The 23,827-nt window shown below is 39.0% G+C and overlaps 1 protein-coding gene across 2 annotated transcripts in view; it reads right to left on the bottom strand.

Annotated features, from left to right (window-relative positions):
- The window catches only part of LOC121439070 (alkyldihydroxyacetonephosphate synthase, peroxisomal), a 93,152-nt gene that overhangs the window by 58,947 nt on the left and 10,378 nt on the right, over positions 1-23,827 (bottom strand). For both annotated transcript variants that reach the window (XM_041639561.1, XM_041639562.1), the window contains exons 2-8: positions 10,755-10,844; positions 9,478-9,568; positions 7,294-7,414; positions 7,058-7,132; positions 4,815-4,886; positions 3,260-3,339; positions 1,130-1,210 (exon numbers count right to left, since the gene is read on the bottom strand). In XM_041639561.1, the coding sequence (XP_041495495.1) occupies positions 1,130-1,210; positions 3,260-3,339; positions 4,815-4,886; positions 7,058-7,132; positions 7,294-7,414; positions 9,478-9,568; positions 10,755-10,844 (610 nt within the window). The remainder of the gene's footprint in view (positions 1-1,129; positions 1,211-3,259; positions 3,340-4,814; positions 4,887-7,057; positions 7,133-7,293; positions 7,415-9,477; positions 9,569-10,754; positions 10,845-23,827) is intronic.

Genomic DNA, 23,827 nt, shown 5'->3' with positions numbered 1-23,827 from the left:
GTGTCTTAGTAAAGGTTCAGGGATAAACTATAATCTAATTTGAATGAAGCGACTGATGTGTCACCAATAAATCCCAATTCCTAATTTTTGTTTATAAAAGCTGGGTTACAATCATCCTGACCATATTTGGGGAAGTTTAAAAAAAATCAATTTTTAATTTCTGGGGGGACTCATTTATTTTTTGTTTTTGTCTGCATGCAATGTCCACAGAGGCCAGAAAAGGGTGATAGATCCCCTGGCACTAGAGTTGCCATATAAGTGCTAGGAACTGAACCCAGATCCTCTGGGATGGCAGTCAGTGCTCTTAAACTCTGAGCTATCTCTTTAGCCCCCCTGAATCAATTCATTTTAACAATTACCTGCTCAGAACCCATAAACAGAAAATTTTAAAATTCACTCAAATACTGAGAAAGAGCAGAAAGATTAAGGGTCCCAAAAGCAATGGCTACCCTTAGTGCTCCTGCACACACTTCCTCCTCAGGGTTGGTCTCTTCACCTGACCTCTCTTCTGCTAACTCTGACTCATCCTTGAGACTCATTTTACTTTATCAGGTTTTGGAGTTATTATACCAAGTAAATCAACTTCATTATGGCAATTTCATACATAATTTGTTCTTATTCATTCCTTTCTATGTCTCTTTTTAAATGTCAAGTCTCTATGACACATAATTGTCCAAGTTCTTCCTACCTGCCCCCATTTGATGAGACATACTTGATCTTTCCCTGAATCACTCACTGTCCATTTCTCCAATCTTCTATCCCAATATACGTGCCCTGAGGGCAGGAGATAGAGTTTCATTCACTACTGTATTCTCACTTCTAGCTCAACAAACAAAATCTGAGCAGATTCACTGAGTGGCCAATGTCTTGTGAAAGGTACTTCTTTTTTTTTTTTTTTGAATATTTATTTACTTATTATGTATACAATATTCTGTCTGTGTATGTCTGCAAGCCAGAAGAGGGCACCAGACCTCATTCCAGATGGTTGTGAGCCACCATGTGGTTGCCAGGAATTGAACTCAGGACCTTTGGAAGAGCAGGCAATGCTCTTAACCACTGAGCCATCTCTCCAGCCCCCCAAGGTACTTCTTTCAGACGTAGAATACAGCTAGTTAACGAGATAACATACCTGCCTTTCCAACTCTTGTCCTGTTAGCCCAGCCTCTACATGAGCTGTCAGATTGTTCTCATCAACCCAGAGAATCCGGTTCTGTTACAAAAGAAGAGAGGTCTCATTCCTATGAGCCATTAACATTTTCTTAGGAAATACCTAACTTCCAAATTCAAAACCTTAGTGAAATGGCAATAATCAGGGATGCTTACTCTGTGATGTGGCAACAAGAGCAATACATTATGCAGGCACTGGAACAGAAACACACACTCCATCTTTGTGCAGACATGAAACTAAATGCAACTGTTTAGCTTAGGCAAGTAACTATTTAGTCTTAGTGAGTCCCTAATTGTAAAATGTAGACAGTATTGATATATACCAACACAGTTACTAAAGGAATAAATAGGATAGCCCACATAAAAAACAGTATATAGAAAACATCTATTTGTACTGCTGTTAACAATCATATCTAAGAATCAAGATGGGGCAGGAAAAAAAAACCTGCTAAGATATTTAAATATAATACACAGCATCTCTGCATTAAAAAAAAAAATCCGAATAAAAAACATTATTCCTGCCTCACGTTGCAAAAAAGGAACTGAGCCAAGATGGTGGTGAAGACCTGTATTTCCAGAGTTAGACAGGAGGATCAGGAGTTCAAAGACATCTGCAACTACCCAGAAATCCTATTCCAGAATAGGCTATTCTTAAACTATCGTGAAGGAACTGTCATTTCTTAGATTCCAGAATAAGGGAGCTGATGAGGAGTGTTACAGTGCAACCATGCAACCATGAGTCAGCCACTTCCTCTCCCAGTGATGTATGGCATTAAAAAGCATACAACTAAGTCAGAGATGTGCTAACTGCTGATCTGACTATTACCCAAAGTAAACATGTATCAAAATATCCCAAAGCATGTCCAATTATGTGTTTTTTTTTTTTTTTTTTTTTTTTTTGGTTTTTTGAGACAGGGTTTCTCTGTGGCTTTGGAGCCTGTCCTGGCACTAGCTCTTGTAGACCAGGCTGGTCTCGAACTCACAGAGATCCGCCTGCCTCTGCCTCCCGAGTGCTGGGATTAAAGGCGTGCGCCACCACCGCCCGGCTATGTGTTTATTTTTAAATAAAATATAATGTATTTTAAAGAGCACATTGCCATCTCTCAATAAGACAAGCTTTCTATGGAGGAGAGGGAGGCAGGGAAGGAGGGGAAGTAGGAAGACAGGAGGAAAGGAGGGAAAAGTCTAACTAGACTATACACAGGACCTATAAGAAAAGTTAAATGATATCAAGGAAGAGTAGCAGATAAAATCAAAATTTGTTATTTCCTACTAAAAACAGCCTAGTTTCTCTGTTGGGAAAAGGGAAAGTACACTTTCAGATAAAATGACACCTAAAGAGAAACGACCACAGTTAACAAGACCCTTCCTAGAGTCCCATGAGAGCTAATCAACTATCATAGAGATACCTTTAAAATTAGGTGTGGACTATATAAATTAGTATAAGAAAATTATTTTGACTTGACAAGAGTGATAAAATATAGTAGTTACATGAGGAAAAAAACCTTTTTTTAAAGAAACAAACAAAACAGATGCAAAATAGCACATCAAAATGTTTTTAACGTCCAAGAAAATGAAAGAAAGCAAATGTAACAAAACATTAGGAAGTGTTCACTCTGGGCACAGCCCTACTATGACCTCTACCTTGCTGTTCAAAGAAGACTCAAATGAGAAAGCTCACACAAAGTTGTACTCAGGATCACTACTGATGCATGCAGGTAGAATGCAACCCTGATTGAAGCCTTACCACTGCACACCGTTTGGACCTTATAAATAAAAACCAGCCCTCCCACTCATCACCAGCAGATGTGCAAAAGCAGGAGCCAAGTAGGTATGCATCACTCAAGTTATTCATAACTAATAATAGTTTCTTTATAATAATAGACATTTACTTATCCATTGTCTCAAGCTTCAAAATCATTTTTCTCAAATGATCAACTTACACACTAATTTGGCAGTACAGTACCAAGATCTGTACCTTAGAACAAAGGAACTTAGCTTCTGATTACCAAACATGAAGCTAAAATACAGTATTAAGAAAATGATGTCTTAAACAGAAAACAACCCCACTATATCTTAGAATATCATATACCATCTGTGAAGTATCCAAAGAAATTATTGTTCTTGTCTCATCTGCAGGACACATCAAGCCATATGACACACTTGTTCCTCCTGTCAAAACAGGAAACAAAACTTTGTTTAAATATTTTGCTTCTGTGACATTTCTGAAACAAATCCCTACTATACAGAACACAAATGGCCTGCTAGCACTAACACCTATCTCTACTTTGCAAAAGCGAACACACTGAAAACAAACTCACCTTTATTTCATGCTGAATGTCAAAAACAGACTACTATGGAACTGAAAGCAATGGGCTATGGCTCCATCCCTGGACACGACTCACTCATGGAAAGCCCTAGCAATTTGTAGAACTCCAAAAACATAATTAGCAAAGATCTAAGCTAATGATCACTGAGGAGAGGTAGCTTAAAAGAAAAAAAGACAAGTCCTGAACAACTAGAAGTACAATCAACTCCTTATTACATAATACATAAATGTCTTTCTGTTAAAGTAACTGTCTTACTCAAAAAGCTTTAATAAATTAAAATAAGAAGCTAAATGCCAGATCATGATATTTAAAAACTAATTTTCATATTCTTTGGTGAAAAGTGATGGTAAAATAGGATAAATAATATATAGACATATTTAAACAACATACTCCCATTTCCTCTTAAGATACTTTGACAAAGGATGTTTTCTTAACAATGAATAATACAATATTTTAAGTTTTTAATTATATCTGTATCACCTCATATCAAAATAAAATTTTAGTTGCTATTTCCATACAGTCTATGTGGGGAAAAAAACCTCTGGAATTCAATTTCCAGAAGACGTAATCCTTACACATCAGTGTAATTTCACCAGGCAAGATTGTCAGTCGCAAATGTGGCACTTGTGGCTATTTACAACCACTTGCTTATAACATCATTTTCAATAAAAGAAGAATTCATAGTTTAGTGGTACCGCGCTGCCTCTGTTCACTAACTAAAAGGAAGTATCAGCTGGAGAGGGAGTCTGGGGCTCCTAGGAATGCGGGATCTGATCTCCACTCACCAATGACAACACAGTGAATGAAGGTAACTTCCTTTGGCTTATTTATTAAAGTCCTGCAGTCTACAACTATAACAACAAACTCAAAGACCAGTTTAAGATAGAAAGTAATGCTAGCTTCCTGTGGTCGGAGGCACTGACTAGCCATCTGGTGAACTTTTAATTCTTACAGCGTTCCAGAATCACTCTGGTGCTCGAAAGACAACAGGTACATTTACACTTTGTTTCAGAAAAATAAAATGATCCCCACAGACATATAGACTAAAAAACTACTAAACAAACATTTTCTTATTTAACATTAAAGCACATCTTCAACTATGATCCATAATAGGAAAAAAAGATGAATTAAAAGTAAGTAACAGCACAAGCACTTTAGGCAGACCTACATACAACACAACAATCACTATAAGCCCATTTTTTTACAATAACTACATTATAATCACAATGCTTGTTTTCAATGGAATACAATTAAAAGTACAAATATTTTAAATAGAACAAATTTAATCATATTAAAATTGAAAAACACAATACGTACCACCAATTGGTATGATACAAAGGTTATATTTGCACGCTAGATTCACAATCTTAACTACATCATCATGACACACTGTTGAAAAGAAAAATGTATTAACTATAGGCATATAAATAAAATTTGCATATTCTTACAAACTAAGGGTCAATAAAACTTGAAAATCTAAACTTTTTCCTTATATACCCGTAACATGTTAAATGGTTGTATTAACAGATTCATTTCAACTCTGTAACCATTGCAGACTTTAAAAATTATATTAAAAATGTCTTTCATGTCACATTCTCAAACATTAACATCTCATACAAGGAAGGTCTAATTTTCAAAAACCAATCAATTTACATTGACAAAAGCAATCTACAGCCCTTCCTCCAACATCCCACACATTCCTTTTCGGATCAGGGTAAAGCCTGGAATCACGTTAATTCTAGCTGTTATGCCTTGGTAGTCCCCTCTAAATAGGCATTTCCTTATCTGTGACTTTCAAGACAATGACACTTCTGAGAAACCTTAGGCAATTATTTCAAACTACTCTCTGAGTCTGTATGTTTCCCTAAGATCAAACAGAGACTAAACAGTTGGTAGGCATCCCACAGTAGTGAAGCCATGCCTTTCTCAGCATGGTATAACCAAAGACATGTCTCATTTCTGGTAATCTAACTTTGCTCGTTTGGTTAGGTAGGTACTGTCAACCACTTAACTGTACCAGAAGGATGCTCTATTTCCTGTTGAAATCAATAACTATATAAAGACTATATAAACAGCGTATTTCTCATACTTCACCCACTAGTTTTAGCACTACTGCTTCTTTATTCCTACACAAACAGAGTAGCACATGAACTCCTTCCCTCTGTCTATAACTAAAGCTACCTAAATAACAAAACTGCCGTGGGTGACTGAGTGCCAAGTGAGACGGTACTACTGCAGCTATTCTTGGCAGTGGGGCATGAGTGAGGTTTTAAGGAGGGAGCTATGCGGCATGGGTTTCTTAAGATCAGTCTCACAGAACATTGATCACATGGAAGACAAAGCTTAGAGGCAAGGAAACTGAAAATTATAATATTAACTGCTAAGGTCCTGGACAAGAAAGAAGGGAGTTAGGAGAAACAGGCAAACTGATACATACTTGTGTAAGCAAAGGTCTTGTTTTACAAAAGTTATAATTATCTATTTCAGTTTGCACAGAGCTAGAAATACACAGCCTTTGAATAATAGTTCCTTTGTGGGACAGGAAACCCAAAATCTTAACTATGCTAAACCACATACTCCACCATGAATCTGCAGGTCCACTTCAACTTTTAATCAAACTCTATGTTTAGGCTGTCACTATCAGCAGTTTAAAAGATAATATATGATGGTTAGGAATGGCTTCATAAATAAGAGCTCTTGCTTTGAAAGCATAAGAACCAAAGATAAATTCTTCACTACCTAAATAAGAAGCCAGGCATGGATGTATGTGCCTGTAATTCTAGCACTGGGCACATGGAAGACAAAGGTAGGTAGATCCTGAGAGCTCAGTAACCAGTCAGCCTAGCAGAAATGGTAAGTTTCTGGTCCAGTGAGAAACTGTCTCACACGGCAGTAAGAGAAAAACAGAAAGATACCCAAAGGTCCTGCCCCAGCTTCTGTACACATGTGCAAAGATATATACATATACATTCACAAGTATGCACTATACCATATACTGGGGTTGGGGGCAGAAAGAAGGGAAGACAGGGAGAGAAAGAGAGAGGGAATAAGAATAATTAAAGTTAATTTTGCTAATCAAAATTTTGGGTTTTACATGCACACACATCAGTGGAAATCTGGGTTACAGGAGTGCCTGGAAACAAAAGACATCCACACTATATGACTTTCACAATGGAAAAAAAGCCCTGCCTGAAGGGCATTGCCTCATCTTAAATCAGCAAAGTTCCATATAGTATAATTAAGATGCAAATTTAACAGATTTAAAGACAACTTCAATTGACTTCATAGGTGTCTATGCAAGTATGCATATGTGTGGAACTCCAAACTACAAAAGGAAACAGAACTATCTCCACATCTTGAAACAGCTAAATTCCACAATGCCTCAAAATGCATTGCTGCAAATTACAACCTTCTTTCAAAGCTTGTTCTTATTCAAAGGAAAACTAGGTTTTAGAACCAGTAAGAAATTCATATTAAAATTAAATAAATTTCTCAGAGAACTGACAATGTGTTTGGAAACAAACTATACTAAAATGATATAAAGAGTTAAAACAACTTACTTGGCCAAACAACTATATCAGGAATCCGCTCCAACATCCCTTCCCTGAGCAAAAATATCTCATGAAGACAATGACCTGTTTTGTGGTTAAAAAGAAAAATGCAAAACAATTTAACTTACAGGAAGCTTCTAAATAATGTCAGAAAGCCAATATGAGCAGCCTCAGCGTGAGCACCAGTGTGAGCAACCCCAGTGTGAGCAGCATCAGTGTGGACAGCCCCAGTGTAAGCAACCTACCGTGAGCTCTGAACACTCGATCATCTGCTTCCTGTGAGTAGGAAATACGAGTTTCTTTAAGTTCCTGAAGGAAATCTTCATTTACAATAGAGGGAGGTACTTCACTAGGATTTAAGGATGCCTAAAAAATAAAATTGGTTTCTTTGACTTATTTCTAAATAACAAATTTTGATCCCCTCTGCTAGGAGAATGATTTTAAGATGCAGTTTCTTTTAACATTCAATATATGCTAAATACATAGGAAAGTATCAAGTCATAAAGTCCAACTTGGTAACAGTAGCAAAGTATAAATTGTTGGTTAATCACATCCCATAATATGTATAACAGGGAGACTATGCTTTCTCTTTGTTTCTCTGGCTCCCTTTGTAACTGACAATGAAGAGGCAATCAACAATAAAGAAGACAGGGAAGTCTTAAACCTCTAGTTTAAAAGTATCAGGTGCTTTTTATATTGAAAAATTTCACCTATGGTTAAAATTTACCATCTCCTGTTCTTCTATGGCCATTTTAAAATTGCACGGAAAATTTCATGTTAAGTAATAAAATTATTATTGGGTAGTTTAAAAGTACATGACTTGGGGCTAGAGAGAGGCCCATTAGTAAGAGCACCTGACTGCTTTTCCAGAGGTCCTGAGTTCAGTTCCAAGCAGCACTAGGTTGCCCACAACCATCTGTCCTGGGGTCAGACTCCTGGTGTGCATGAACACAGAGCACTCACATGCATAAAATACATGAATAGAAACGCATGACCTAATTATAAACTTGGTACTCAATTTCATCGAGTACCTTCAATCCATCCTTCAACTGTAAAGTTAAAACCACATGTCATTCATCTTCCACGAGCCTCAGTTTCCTCACATGTTAAAGTAACAACCAAACGTGTACTGCTACTATATGGAAATCAGATTAAGTAAACTAAGTGCTGTGAAAAGCACCTAAGAGCATGTCAAACATATAAACTGGAATATAAAAAAAGTTAATACAGAATTTGAGATAAAGAATATATAAGAAAATACAAACAAAAATGTCTGATATTTCTATTCTTTCTTAGTCTGTTAAAGTACTTTATTCATTCAGATAAATATTTACTTTTACTCCAAAAAGCCAGGCACTGTTCTAGGCACAATGGGGATGGGTGGTGGAAGGGTGTGGTCTTGCCTTCATAAAATTTATCTTATAGTTACTAAAAGGAAATAACCAAGAGAATTCTAACAAATATGCTATCTGGCACTTTAAATTATTAAAAAACAGAAGTGCAGTTAGAAACTGTTGTGAGCCATCATGTGGGCTCTGGGAACTGAACCCAGATTTTCTGCAAAAGTATTAAGTGTTCTCAACTACCAAGCCATTGCTCCAACTCCTAGAAACAATTACATGCTGAATACAGGAAACAAGACAGCCCATACTTATGGACTGAATATACAATTGTAGAGATGAGATGACTACCATGCATAGCAAAATAACAGTAAGAATAATGACAATATAAAGAAATGCCAAATATTTCATTGGTTTCATATGCATAAAGTTTAAGAATTTTTTTTGAAGATTTTGGCTTTATTCTTTTCTGTAAGGACCTCATTATGTAGCTCAAGCTAATCTCAAATTTATAATCTTCCTGCTTCTACCACCCAAGTGTTGGGATTTCAGGCATGGGCCACTGACACCAGGTCAGATTAAAATTCTTTAACACCACTATAAAACTAATTAAAATATTGATTATCTTATTCACATTTTCACTAAATGTAATTCTTCATGTATCCTATCTGTTCTAATATTAAAAATTATATGGAATAATATTAAAGTATATTTTCACCTTAAATTAGCACATATTTATCCTAGATAACATTTACAATAATATCGGCCTCTTATTTTAATATAAGCCTTGTGTAAAACCAACAGCTCTCACAGAATGAACTAGTTTGCACTAAGTGCCACCCAGTACGAAACAAAACAGTTTTTACACTCAGCTCAATTTAGAATCACCAAGGCACAGAAAGTCTGCCTGATAAATATGGCCAATTCTGAGGTTGGGATCTAGATCTCTAACACTAGAAAAACTGAACTAAACAAGCCCAGTATAATAGACTTCACAAGAAAACTGCACCAAACAATGTAACAAGCTCTGATAAGAGCTGAGCAGGCATGAAAAGCACAACTGAACATTTATAACTACTGTTTGCTTACTTTAGAGGTAGTTTTATGCTCCAGATTTACTCCAAGGGTTTTCTGGATCCAGTCTTTCAAAGTTGGTAAAGCCAAGCCACTGAGAGGGTACCTAAGGTACAATAGATAAAGAATATTAGAGAGAGGTATCTTTATCCAAAAGTGAAGTTTAGATCTTGCTTCTAGGAATAATCAAGCAGTTCCTAAACGTTTTATTAACAAAACTGCTTGCATACTACATATTTAATTACAGAGTACCCAGATCCATGTTTGGGGACTTATTCCTGTATGGGATTTGGAGACAGGGGAGAACTGCCTACCCCTGAAACAAATATGCCAAGTACCCACCTTCCCCATGCCCACCTTTAAGAGCTGACAGAATATACCTTTGTCCTTCCTTTCTCTCATGTCTTTAGATCAGAACTCAGTGATGCAGGAAACGAAGCCTTAGGGAACCCATACTGGTTACAGAGGGAGTACTGCAAATCTCCAGTCTCTAAAACTAGCAGGTAAATTCTCTACTTCTATCACTACCTAGATTGAGGTTCTCAACTTATGGGTTGCAACCCCTTTGAGAGTAGAACCAACCTTTCACAAGGATCGTCTATCAGACATGCTGCACATCAGATATTCAGATTATGATTCATAACAATAGCAAAATTGCAGCTGTGAAGTAGCAACAAAGATTATTTTATGGTTGGGGTCACCACAACATGAAGAACTGTCTAAAAGGGTCTCAGCATCAGGAAGGTTGAGAACCACTGCCCTAGATAAAGTCTCTTAGGAGCACCACCACATCTTCTCTGCTCTTAATTAATGCTGTCCTAACAACCTTAAAGGTGTTACCTTTCATTATAACCCAAACCCAGATGGAAATTACCAGACTTAAAAAGAAATTCACTTCCAATAAATCAAAAGCATGGAGGACCAGCGGTGGCTGGATGACTCTTTTGGATCCTGATTCAGAAAACTATCTTTAGAAATCTTTTGTAAGAAAACAGGGCCAACGAGAATATGGATTAAAACATTAGATATTTTAACAAGCTTTGTTACTTTAGAAAAGTGATCATATTAATTAATATATAAATGATTATATTAGAGCTTAATTTAAAAAATATAAAAGTATAGGATTATGATGCCATCAGAATTTAAAATATAGGCTATAAGGGAATATAGAAAAATGCTGGTAACTTTATGCTTAGAGGAGGGACCATCATACTACCATTCCCTTTTTCATGTGTTTAAAAAATATAGGAAGAGGAAAAGAGGAATAAAATAAACTTAAAAAGCAGAGTTACCTTTTCCCAGTCAGCTCAACCTGTCCCTTCTTATTGAAGAAGAACTTGGAATCATTATAGCCCCATCCATTCCATTTCATAACTTCTTGTCTAATGAGAAGAAAACATACATATGTATATACACATAAAAGACCTATGCTGGTGCTAAACATAGCTCAGCAATTAAAAGCGTGTGCTGTTCTTACAGAGGATTTGAGTTTGGCAACCAGAACCCACATGTGGTGGCTCACAACCACCTGGAGAACCCAACACCTCTAGATTCCACATGCACGTCACATACCCACATACACCACTCTCATGCATTCTCTCTCTCTCTCTCTTTCTCTCTCTCTCTCTCTCTCTCTTTCTCTCTCTCTCTCTCACACACACACATATAATACACAGAGACACATAAGTATATATGATGGAGGAAGGTCATTGGCTAATAAAGGAACTGCCTTGGCCCATTTTATTGGTTAGGACATAGGTAGGTGGAGTAAACAGAACAGAATGCCGGGAGGAAGAGGAAGTGAGGTCACTCTCGACAGCTCTCCTCTCGGGAGCAGACGCCTGAGAGAGACGCCATGCCCCGCTCCCGGGATGAAGCTCCGACCCAGGATGGACATAGGCTAGAATCTTCCCGGTAAGACCGGTTCTCACAGATTATTAGAGATGGGTTGATCGGGATAACAGAATTAGCCAGTAAGGGCTAGGGCTAAAGGGCCAAGCAGTGTTTAAAAGAATACAGTGTCCGTGTAATTATTTTGGGGTATAAGCTAGCCGTGCGGGCGGCTGGGGTGCTGGGGACGCAGCCCCGCCGCCCTTATTACTACATATATATATATATATCCTATATACATAACATCATACTATCAGTCATACTACCAGCAATCACCACCATTTCCACTTTAATACTAAGAAAACGTGCAAAACCACAAAGGCAAACCCCAAAATCAACTCACTTATACAGACTTTCATGTGCCGACCTCTGAGCCCCTCAGCCCTTTGTCTTACTCTAGTACTCTTCCCAAAACACACAAAGCATTCACGAACTAGCCTCTCAATGGGTATCCGTGTGCTCACCATTGCAGGGGTAAAGCAAAAGATACCAGAAAAAATGTCATAGTCTCTCATTTCAGTCTTTTCATGTTGAGTTTCCCTTATAACTAATATTACTATTCTTTATTTTTATCTCTCCCCCACCTCTCTCTCTTATACACACACACAAAAAAACTAAACATAACTTTTAACTCTTTTAAAAGTAACTTTTGCTAAATATTTCAAAACCAACCATTTAAAAGATCTTATATCTATTACTATTAGTTGAAATAAAAATGAGAACATTAAAATGCCTACATATTAACTATTCTAAATATAAACTCACTGTAATAAGCAGTAGATGCTACACAGTGAGCTACAATCAATAAATTTAATTCATTCAAAGATAAATGAAAAGAAGTGTGATTATAAGATCAATACTTCACTTTGTACACTAAGTTTAAAGCATGGGAGATAGCCTGGCAGGCTCAAAATCCTGAAATTGATCCTTAATAGTGTTAAGTAAATAAATCGTAAGATGGTCTGAATAACTGCGGTTAAAACTAGGGACTCACTTGAACAGAAACCTGACTTTCACATGTGCTAGGAATACATCAGAATTTTTAATTTTTTGCTATAATGAAAAAGACCAATATAAGGTAGTTCAACTACTAGCAGACACATTAATAAAGCAGATTTAGGGCTGGAGGGATGGCTCAGAGGTTAAGAGCACTGTCTGCTCTTCCAGAGGTCCTGAGTTCAATTCCCAGCAACCACATGGTGGCTCCAAACCATTTGTAAAGAGATCTGGCGCCCTCCTCTGGCGTGTGGAGGCAAAAAGTTGTATACATAATAAATAAAAATTAAAAAAAAAATAAAGCAGATTTAAAATATTAGTGCTACCTTTTAGGCCATAAATCAAGTCTTAACAAACTAAAAAGAAAATAATCTTTTATACCCTAGTCTTACAGTGATAGCGAGAAACTACAGAGGCTATACAAACTCATGGAGACCGAACAATGTACTCTGTGGTAACTGGAGAAATCAAGGGGGAAATTTAAAAATTACTAGACTCAAATTAAAAAAAAAAATATCTTATCGTGTAGGGATAAGTCCCGCCCCTTAAGGGGCGTGTTCGCCTCAGGCTAATGTCTGCCTATAAATTTGGCGAGCAAGCTCCGAGCTCGCTTCTGCTTTCCTGGTCTCCGCGGGAACGGTGGTTCTGTAAGTCTATTTCTACATTAAAGCTATATATATATATATTTTTACACTCTGTCTGCATTCATTTACGCCGTTACATTTTGGCGCCCCACGTTGGGCGCCAACCTGTAGTAGTATGGGGCGGCAGGGCTGCGTCCCCCACACCCGGCCGCCCACATGGCTAGCTTATGCTCCGAAATAACAACACACAAACTGTATTCTTTTAATCACTGCTTGGCCCATTCTCTTCTAGGCTAATTCTCACATATTAATTTAACCCATTTCTAATCATCTGTGTATGGCACCCCAAGGTGCGCTTACCGGGGAGATTCTAGTCTAGTCCATCCTGGGTCGGAGCTTCATCCCGGGAGCGGGGCATGGCATCTCTCTCTCAGGCGTCTGCTCCCGAGAGAGCTGTGGAGTCTCTGCGCTCACTTCCTCTTCCTCCCAGCATTTTGTTCTGTTTACTCCTCCCACCTATCCTCTAACCAATAAAATGGGCCAGGGCAGTGCCTTTATTAGCCAATGACCTTCCTCCATCATTATCGGAACCTCTGAGATAGAGCAAAGGTTACATGTCTGTGTTTACATCTCAACTGCAGAGCACATTCAGACTTAATGAACTCCTTAGGAAGGGAACAACAGGTCAAGCCTGAAGGCAGTAGATGGGAAAAATAATAAAGACCAGAGGCAAGGTTAATGAACAGAAACTAAAACAGAGGGTGAAGGACCACAGAACCAAAGTATTGGTACTTTGAAAATATAAAAAGACATAGAAAAGTCAGTGATAGCTTTATAAACCACCTACACTCTTCAGCTTCAACGTAACTACCAATCTAGATCTACAGATAACCACTAATGACTATATCGGCTTTCAATATTTCATTTTTCATTTCCAAATGCTAGATTTCACACTCTCAAAGACCACTGTCACCAAAATCAGCAATGCACATCACAGGAAACACACTGGTCTGAGCATGTGCAGAGCCACACTTAAGTATGGTGTTAGTTCTAGTTTACAAGGGTTCTGGGTGTGATCTTAGCTACTGAAATAAATTAGTAGCAAATGTTTCAGCTATGCAGCTTGAAATGAAAATAACTAAATGAAAACTGTTTTCTACTCAAAAAGGCTAATGTCATATTAATTCAAAATAAGCTTGCCACTATACCCAGCTAGAAACCCATCTCTTTTTAAATACAGTAAAAGCACTAATTCAAAATAAACAAAGATGCTCTCAAGAGAAAGTACTTTTCAAATTTTCCGTAATTCTCAAGGGAGAAGGAAACAAAAATTGAGAAGTAAATTTTTATAACAATTATTGATATAGACTAAAGGTTTTTCAAACAAACACAACATGAGTATAGTATAATGAATCAGATACAAGTAACCAAATATGTACAAAAAGTCTCTATACATAAAGTTGAGACAAAACCAAAAGTTTTCTCTTTGAAATAATGGTTTCCTAGAACTAGGAATGCAGAGGCAAAAGGATCACAAGTTCAAGGCTAGTCTAGGTTACATAGTGAGACCCTATCTCAAAAGGAAAAATAGCAATAAAAATAACAATAAAATCATGGTTTGTTATCAATAAAATATGGTCTCTATTTAAAAAAATGCTCAAACATCTCAAGAGCATCTACTCAAAGATTAAATTTATAGATAGGTCACATTAATGCCTATTTTCTTTCTATTTTAAGACAGAGTCTCTACATAGCCCTCACTGCCCTGGAACTTGCTATGTAGACCAGGCTGGCCTCAAACTCACAAAGATCTGCTGGGATTAAAGGTGTGGGCTTCACCTGGCTTAATATTTTCCCCTAATCCTACAACATTCCTACATAATGTGGAAGACGGTGTAGAATAGACTTCTAGGAATACCTTTACAAGAAAACTTCACAGCTCAGGGCTGGAGAGATACTTAGTATATAAAAACATTTGATGCAGGGCACTCAAACCTGAGTTCAGAGCCCAGCGACAACATAAAAAGTCAGTTGGGCCACGCTCCTGTGACTGGAAGGAAGAGAGAAGCAGGAAAAGAAGATAGCTGGGGTAGTATTTCAATTAGTTGTCAGTCTAGCTCCAGGTTTAGTCTTGTTTTTCAAGACAGGGTTTCTCTGTGGCTTTGAAGCCTGTCCTGGAACTAGCTCTGTAGACCAGGCTGGTCTCGAACTCACAGAGATCCACCTGCCTCTGCCTCCCGAGTGCGGGTATTAAAGGCGTGCGCCACCACCGCCCGGCAAAAGAAAGTTTTCCACAACTAAACCATAGGTAAATGAGTATAATCTCCTATTTCCTGGAGCTAACTACACCCAATTTGATGTCTTCAAAACCTGATTCTTCCTACTGTCAAAAAGAAGACGGTTGGCTTGATTTTACTCTATTAAAAAAAGTTTTGCAAACTTGCAGGACCAAGTAGTACAAATATGAAAAAGAATTATTTGTTGCAATAAAAGAAAACGAATACTTATAAAATAGCATCACATATACACAAGGTGGCAGTATTTTCCTAGGAGGTGTGTGGTTTGCAAACACCATTTTCCCACTCCCCAGGCCTGTTACTTGGCCATTCAGTGGAATGTTTAGACCTAGTACTGCTAATCCTAATCCATAGGGAGCTCCCTTATTTAGTCCTAATGGGAAGGCTCACTTCTGGGTCTGTACCTAGATACTGATCATTACATCCCCACTCCTGTCAATAGTACATTACAAGCTTGGGGGGGGGGGGGGGTCTAAGTATGTGGCCTCTACCATTACTTTTTCTAAGCAAGGTATTCTCATGCAAAAACCAGAAAAAGGAAAAAGATAATTCACCTACTTTTCTCTGGGTTAACAATTTTTTTAAGATTAGTTAGCTAATAACTTTTAAAGCTTTTCTGATAAAATTCTAATGAAAGACACCTCACTTCTTACTCAGTCAAGATGAAGGTAAGTTTTGACCGGTCTGTTCCAGTTTGGAAGCATGAGACGAGAGGAGTCAGTAGTCCCAGTGCTGGCCAAGCCAACCTCAGCATCAATCACACAATGTACAGAAATTCTAACCCTCTTCAAGATTCTCTAATAAAGATCTTTATTCTCTGGCTTGTGATGAACTGCTTCAAGGCTGGTACAACCAGAAGGAGATCATGTGAAATAGAAGTGATGAGAGCCAGGCACTCAGGAGGCAAAGGCAGAAGCAGGAGACTGTGACTTTGAGGTCAGTCTGGTCAATAGAGAGAGTTCTAGGACAACCAGAGCTACACAAAGAAACCCTGTCTCACAAAACAAAAACAAAAACAAAAACAGTGATGAGAAAGATGGCAATACACACACACACACACACACACACACACACTTATTGAAATAAAAAATCTCATAGACCAAGGTCAATATTGTAGAGGGAGAGATTTGACTGAGGGAAATCCTACAAAAAAGATTACCACCACTTTATTTAAAAAGTGGGGGGTAGATGGGCGGTGGTGGCGCACGCCTTTAATCCCAGCACTCGGGAGGCAGAGGCAGGCGGATCTCTGTGAGTTCGAGGCCAGCCTGGTCTACAAGAGCTAGTTTCAGGACAGGACCCAAAAGCTACGGAGAAACCCTGTCTCGAAAATCCAAAAAAAGAAAAAAGAAAAAAAAGACTGGGGGGTGGGAGGTTCTCACTAGAAATCTAAAGGTTGATAGGGGAAGAGGGATTAATACTATATTCTAAGTTTAACTTAAAATGTAGGTCTTCTGAAATAATTTTAAAGTCATCCTACAAATTTATTTAAAAGCTCAGTAAGAAAGTTTTCAAAAATGTTTACAATATACATTGCCTGCATCGGATATGAATCTCCCTTTCAAACAGGGAGTTAATACAAACAGCTTGGCTCTATATACAATAGTTACAGTTATTTTAGAGAAAACCTTAACAGACTATCACGCCTAATTGTGAGATGCGACATCTGACTTAGAAAATAAACTGAATGTCATTAGGCTTTGATCAGCACCAGAATCACACACTATCTCCTATTGCCTGATATAAAATGCACCACCCTACCTTTATCTGATTATGCTGGTATTTCCCAGAGAGAAGGAACCATGCACTAATTCCAAGGTGCACTAATTTCGCTTTCTGTGCAGGGCATGGACACTTCTGTCTCTGAATATTCCTGAGAGAACCTCTACTTGCAAAACCGTGAGTCTAATTCATCACTGAATTGGGACTGTAGAAAGCATCCAATCAATAAGCTGGAGACACTGTGAGGTGTGGGGCAGACAAACACAACACAACTGAACATGACCTACCTGCAGTCTATTCAAGGTATTGTGGAAGAATGCAGGCAGGGGTCACCTACACTTTCAAGATACAGTCAGTCAGCCTTGGAAAACTTCATGGCCTCACGCAGTCTAATGTTGAAATAAGGAGCAGCAGGGCTGCGTCCCCGGCACCCGGCCGCCCCCACGGCGAGCTTTACCCGAAATAATTACACGGAAACTGTATTCTTTTAAACACCGCTTGGCCCATTTCTATCTAGCCTCTTCTAGGCTAGCTCTCACACCTGGACTAGCCCATTTCTAATAATCTGCTGTAGCCCGCGAGCTGGCTTACCAGGAATGATCTTAACCTGCATCTGTCTGAAGTGTGAGAATCATGGCGACTCACTGACTCAGCTTCTTTCTCCCAGAATTCTGTTCTGTTTACTCCATGCACCTAAGGGTGGGCCTATCAAATGGGCCTAGCAGTTTCTTTATTGCTTAACCAATGAAATCAACAGATTGATATATGACACTCCCCCATCAGTATAAGACTGGCCTCTCTATCTCTTGACCCTCCCCCAAGTGCTGGGATTACAGATATGTGCTACCATGCCCAATTTGAAAAGAATAATTTCTACAAAACAAGCTGAGTTAGCAGAAAGATGTAAACAAAGCAGTCACGGTGCTTTCCCTGCCACAATGGACTACAATCTAAACACAATCTTTTCTTCCCTTAAGCTGTCACAGTAATGAGAAAAGCTAATATAATCACTGAATCCTCTAACGCTGCCTATGGCTGTTGTAATAAAGTACTACAAACTTGCTGGCTTACAATAAAAAGTAATAACTTTGTTTTCCATCATGACCTAGTCTACCTGCTTGCTAATTAAGTTGGTCACTGGTGGGAATAATGTGCTATGCAATCTAAATGATTAGTTACAGGGCTCTGACAAGATGAGGGTTCTAGATCGTTCTGTGAGTTCTAGATAGTTCTCTTGTCATCTGTATAATGTGCCTTCTGGTAAAACCTGCATACTACTGTTGACAGAGGTTTCTGTTCAGCCTGGTCCCGTAGTCGTTCAATCCCAAAGAAACACACAGAGGCTTACATTAATTATAATGTAATTGGCCTATTAGCTCAGGCTTCTTATTAACTCTTATAACTTATATTAGCCCATAATTTTTGACTGTGTTAGCCATGTGGCTTGATACCTTTATCAGTGAGGCATTCTCATCTTGTTTCTTCTGCAGCTAGGTCACAACTGCTGCAGATTCAGTCTTTCCTCTTCCCAGAATTCTCCTTTCTCATTGCTGCCTATACTTCCTGACTGGTCGCCCCGCTTATATTTTCTGCCTGGCTACTGGCCAATCAGCATTTTATTAAAATACAAGTGACAAATCTTTACAGAGTACAAAACCACTGTCCCACAGCACATCCCCCCCCCCTTTTTTTTTCAAAACAAGAACTCTGAATCGAATCTCCCTTGTTTAGCTTTCTTCCTGACCATTATCCATAAAAATTTGTAACCAACACTCTAAACAAAGATAAATATCCATAATCTATTTTGGGGGGAGATGTGGGCATAGTTTTCCAAGCTACTTCCTGCTGATTGGGGGCGCTGATAAAATTATGGGGACCTAAAGAAAATTTAGAATTATTATCAAGTCCTGATTGGAGTATCCTGTGAGGCTTGATCATCTCAGCCAGCGGTCTTGAAAGGGTTCTGGATGTAGAACTCAGACATCTGGGCTATCTGCTCCTATCAGAGATTTCTCAGGGGTTCTTCTTTGATCAAACCTGATTTTTCTTGAAGCAGAATGAATCCACAGTATCTCATTTCCTGTGGAAACAAAAGTAAAACCTCTTCTCCAAAGTAATATATCTTTTGACTTGAATTTTGAAGTCAAAGGATTTTCAAAATATATATGTTTGATTAATCCAGCATCATTTAACCAAATATCTTTTAGCAGCTTTTGCTCCTTCCTCAGCAATCAAACAATTCAAAGACAACACAATAACATATAGTATCCAGACTCTGTGTATTTTCCATCTTTATGTAGCTTTATTTTAAACTATATTTCATTGACTTTTATATTTAATGTTTGGCTTTTTGAGACAGGGTTTCTTTGTATATCTTTGGCTGTCCTTGAACTCACAGAGGTCTGCCTGCCTCTGCCTCCCAAGTGCTGGGATTAAAGATGTGTGCCACCACACCTAACCCTTTTTTTCTCTCTAAAGCCTACATTTTTTTTTTTTTTTTTGGTTTTTCGAGACAGGGTTTCTCTGTGGTTTTGGAGCCTGTCCTGGAACTAGCTCTTGTAGACCAGGCTGGTCTCGAACTCACAGAGATCCGCCTGCCTCTGCCTCCCAAGTGCTGGGATTAAAGGCGTGCGCCACCACCGCCCGGCTTACCTACATATATTTTTAAACACACTGTAAGTTGTCTAGAGGTTTATCTCTCCCTCTTTCTGACCACAGGAGTCTTTAATTTGCTTGAGCAATATGGCTAGGATTAAAGCCATGACTTTGATGGTTGGATTCACCCTATTCCTTAGCTTTCTGACAGTCTAGCCTCATGGTAGTGGTACTGGCTGAAGCTATGTTTATTGCCACAATTCTATGGTGTTTCAAGGTCCCTGCCACCACCAAGAAGCATGTTATCGACTATTCATAAACACAATTTAAGTGTTTGCTGGCAGGTCCTCTTAAGACAGCTGCAAGGTATCTGCAGCTAAAGCTGAGTCAGGAAGCCTCTCTTAAATGAGATGTGCTTGCTTCTAGCAAACAGAGCCCACCCGAGAAAATGATGCTACCAAGAAGCTGTGCTTAACTATGTTCTTCTGTGTCTAGAATTACTTCCCAAACTCTCTCATGATTTTTGTTTTGGTTTGGTTTTTTGTTTTGTTTTTGTTTTGTTTTGTTTTGTTTTTTTTTTGGTTTTTTGAGACAGGGTTTCTCTGTAGCTTTGGAGCCTGTCCTGGAACTAGCTCTTGTAGACCAGGCTAGTCTCAAACTCACAGAGATCTGCCTGCCTTTGCCTCCCAAGTGCCACTACCACCCAGCTTAAAAAAGGAGTTTCTAGCATTATTTTAAAAACAGAAGTATGCTACAATCACAAGTTCAACATACAACAAATCAAATACGTATTTAACTCTCCACAGTCAAAACCTTTTATAGTTTGCAGGATTGGATCAAGGGTTGAAAACTGTGTCTAAAATAAAAGCAAAAAGAAACACAGATAGGGGACATTCTTGTAGACAAAGAAACAAGAAAGGGGGTCTAAGGAGAGAAAACTGGAGTAAGTGAGGCAACACCACCCTTTCAAACTGACACAATAATGTGGCAAGCCCCAGGCACACCAGGCCCTTATTCCAACACTGTTCTTAACTACCACCCCAAATTCTGCCAATTAAATTTATATTGATGTTTGAGTGTCTCTGGAAATGTAAATACAAGTATTAGTCAAGCATACCTTGGTCTAGAGCGGACAACCACCCACTCCTATACAAGTTTGGTGCCTACCTTGTAAAGACCTAAAAGGGTACAAGTAACTTACTCTATCCTGAAAACCACCCAAATCAGCATCAGAAACTGCCAGCTAAAAAAGGAGACCATATAGATTCTCCTTGTGTTCCCTCAACTGTACTTCCATGGCTCTTTTCTCCTTCACTGTCTGCTTTTAATCTAAACTACCTAATGATTCTGGAAGGACTTTCAGTCTTCTCCAGTACCAACTGGAAAATCTAATTGATTTCAACCGCTCCCACTCGTTTCCTGATCTAGTAACTGGAAAAGGAACTGGATCTTAGGTTTCCTGAACTGACGACTCAGTAAGGGAGCAAAGGCCTTCTGAAAGAGTCATGCAGTTCTATATAAACTGTAAAGCTGAACAAAACAAGAGAGTTGTCTTCACACCTAGGCAAGCCAGTCACTACAGATATCAAGCCCTAGTTTTCTTTGAAAACTGTCCTTCAGGGTTAGACCACCCATCCAAGCAAAGGCCTAAAACGGACAAAACTGAACATTATATTACTTGATATAGTCAGTATTCTTGCTATAGAAAGCTGTTCCTGTTTTATCTACAATATTAATAATAATCAGCAGCATCCCTTCTGCTTGGTAACAGGTAATTGAGATTGTCATCTTTGCTTCCAGGAACCCAAAGGGGGAGGGGGATAAGCCTCACAAAGCTTGGAACAGGGACTTAGGAGATGGCACAGCAGAAAAGTGTACTCGCTATGAAGGCAAGGACGTGAATTCAGTCTCCCAGCATCCACATAAAAGCCAGGAATGGTGATATGCCTGTATCCCAACACTGAGGTGGAAAAGGTGAATTAGGAGACCCTGTCTTGAGGCAGTAAAGTGGACAGCAATAGAGAAAGACACCCAACATCTTCTTCATGGACACTCACACACTGTTAGAGGACTCACTCACACCAGCTATATGACGTTGCTCACTTTAATTGCATAGTTCTAGATGCCACCGTAAACCTAACCTATGACTAGAATGTCTGGCAGTGGGAGCTTAAAATTCACATTTTGAAGAAACACTTCTAGGATTTTCCAATAGAGTCATCCACACAGGAAAACATTACTTTAGGGCCTGAGCAGAAGCCAAGAGCAGAAGGCTCATCTGCTGAACAAGGAAGATCATACTTAAGGTCAGTGCTATAAAATCAACTTGCTCTCACCAGCCTTTCCCAAATCCACAGATTAGCACTGAAAAAAAGAAAACAAAAGCCCACTGCACTCACCTACGTGGAGTTTAACAATGAATGGGGAACACCAGGGAAGAGTGGAAAGGGGGAAAGAGTAACAGGGACTACAGATGTGCTTCCCAGGCAGGGGCTCACAGACCTCTGCCCAACTCTTAGAGGAACGCAGGCAAACGAGAGCTATCCAAAGGAATTTTTAGCTAAATCTTAGTAAATATTATCTATTCTACAACTTTTCCTAGTTTTATACATGTTAGTCTTTTTATTTATTTATTTTTGGTTTTTTTGAGGCAGGTTTTTTCTGTAGCTTTGGAGCTTGTCCTGGAACTAGCTCTTGTAGACCAGGCTGGCCTCGAACTCTCAGAGATCTGCCTGCCTCTGCCTACCAAGAGCTAGAATTAAAGGCGTGTGCCACCACCACTTGGCTACATGTTAGTCTTATAAGCACAAAATTAAAAAATTTTTTAATCAATTAATTTGCCTCTAGCACAAGAATATTTATTCAAAGTCCATGTATGCATGGTAAACATTTCACATGGCGGCAACAATGAGCCATGGCTCCTTAGAGCCCACCAAGAATTTCTAATGAGAACAAAGATACAGATCCCTGGTGAGTATGAGGCCCATGTTCCTGACAATGGCCTGCAAAGCAGAACCGCCAGAGTCTGCTCTTCAGTCCTACCAGACCTCCCGGTGCAGAAGGTGGCGGCTGTTAGTTGTTTGTTTCCTCTATTCCAAGTGTGTTGTTGCCACTGAGTCCCTCTCTACTCTTAGTCCAGCTGGGTTTTTACTACTTTCTACCACATTCACTCAACAGTTCCATGGTGTTACACCATTCCGTAAACTAGGAGGTTTACAATCAGCATCCATTCCTTCTTAGTTCAGGAATACAGCTGTCTTTACACCAGGTCCGGGTCCACTCAAACAATACCTGACACACTAGGATCCAGATGAATGCAAACTGCAGCCCTGGCCCTCATGTCCCCAGGACAGCTATGAAATAAAATGGTAAACTTACTTAAAACATCACGAGATTTTTGTTTTAACTCCACTGCATGGTTCTCCACATGAACTTTGTAAGCAAAGTAATCACACAGCAAAGTGAGAAAGCTGATCACCTGTTTGTAGCACAAACTATGGCCACAGTGAGTACCAAGTCTTCTAAAGCAATGGGCAAACAGTGCTCCTTTCTAGCTGAAAGTAGTTGGCTTCACTGGGGTAGCATGCAACTTCCATGCATTCCAAGCGTTCTCTGGGAGATGGTAGAGACTACAGCTAAGCAGAGGTAGAAAAGCATAAGGATTTTCGCATCCACGTGACTAAAGCATAAAGCTAAACAGGAAAGTTACAGGCAACAGCAGAAAGCAAGCAGCATCAACAGGAACTATCGGTAAACAAATGTGCAACTTTATATTCTGCCTTCAAACTGCTTCCACTTGCCTCTGTAGGCACCCTGTGCATGGCACACAGATGTGCATACAGTCAAAAGTCAAAACACCCATGCAGCAAAACAACAACAACAACAACAACATCTTTAAAGACTGCTCGCTCTCCAGCTATTCCCAGGCACAAAAACCTTATCACCACTCCTAGGACATCTTGCCCTTTTATGGCAGCTTATCTTTGTACCTGTTCCAGTCTCTTCCCGGAAATGCCCTTCTCTCCCTCGAGAACTACTAATGCAGGGAGCAGTTCTTCTGAAATGCTTCTTCTCTCGTTCTCAAAGATTTATGACTCCCTCTGTACACAATGATTATAAAATTTATTACATCCTCGACACCGTATCTATCTGCCAATCACTTGTGCAATGTTAGAAGTTAGCATAGCACCACCATGCAGCACTCAGTTTCCCTGAGCACATACTGGTCTCATAATGGAATGGAAATCATTTTTAAAAGATATATATGATAAAAAAAAAAAA

The sequence above is a fragment of the Microtus oregoni genome, unplaced genomic scaffold, assembly GCF_018167655.1.
Source record: "Microtus oregoni isolate MIOR12 unplaced genomic scaffold, Mior012 000060F_001, whole genome shotgun sequence".
Taxonomy (NCBI): Eukaryota; Metazoa; Chordata; class Mammalia; order Rodentia; family Cricetidae; genus Microtus; species Microtus oregoni.
The sequence above is the reverse complement of the archived record's forward strand: the minus strand, read 5'-3'. Positions and strand labels throughout refer to the sequence as shown.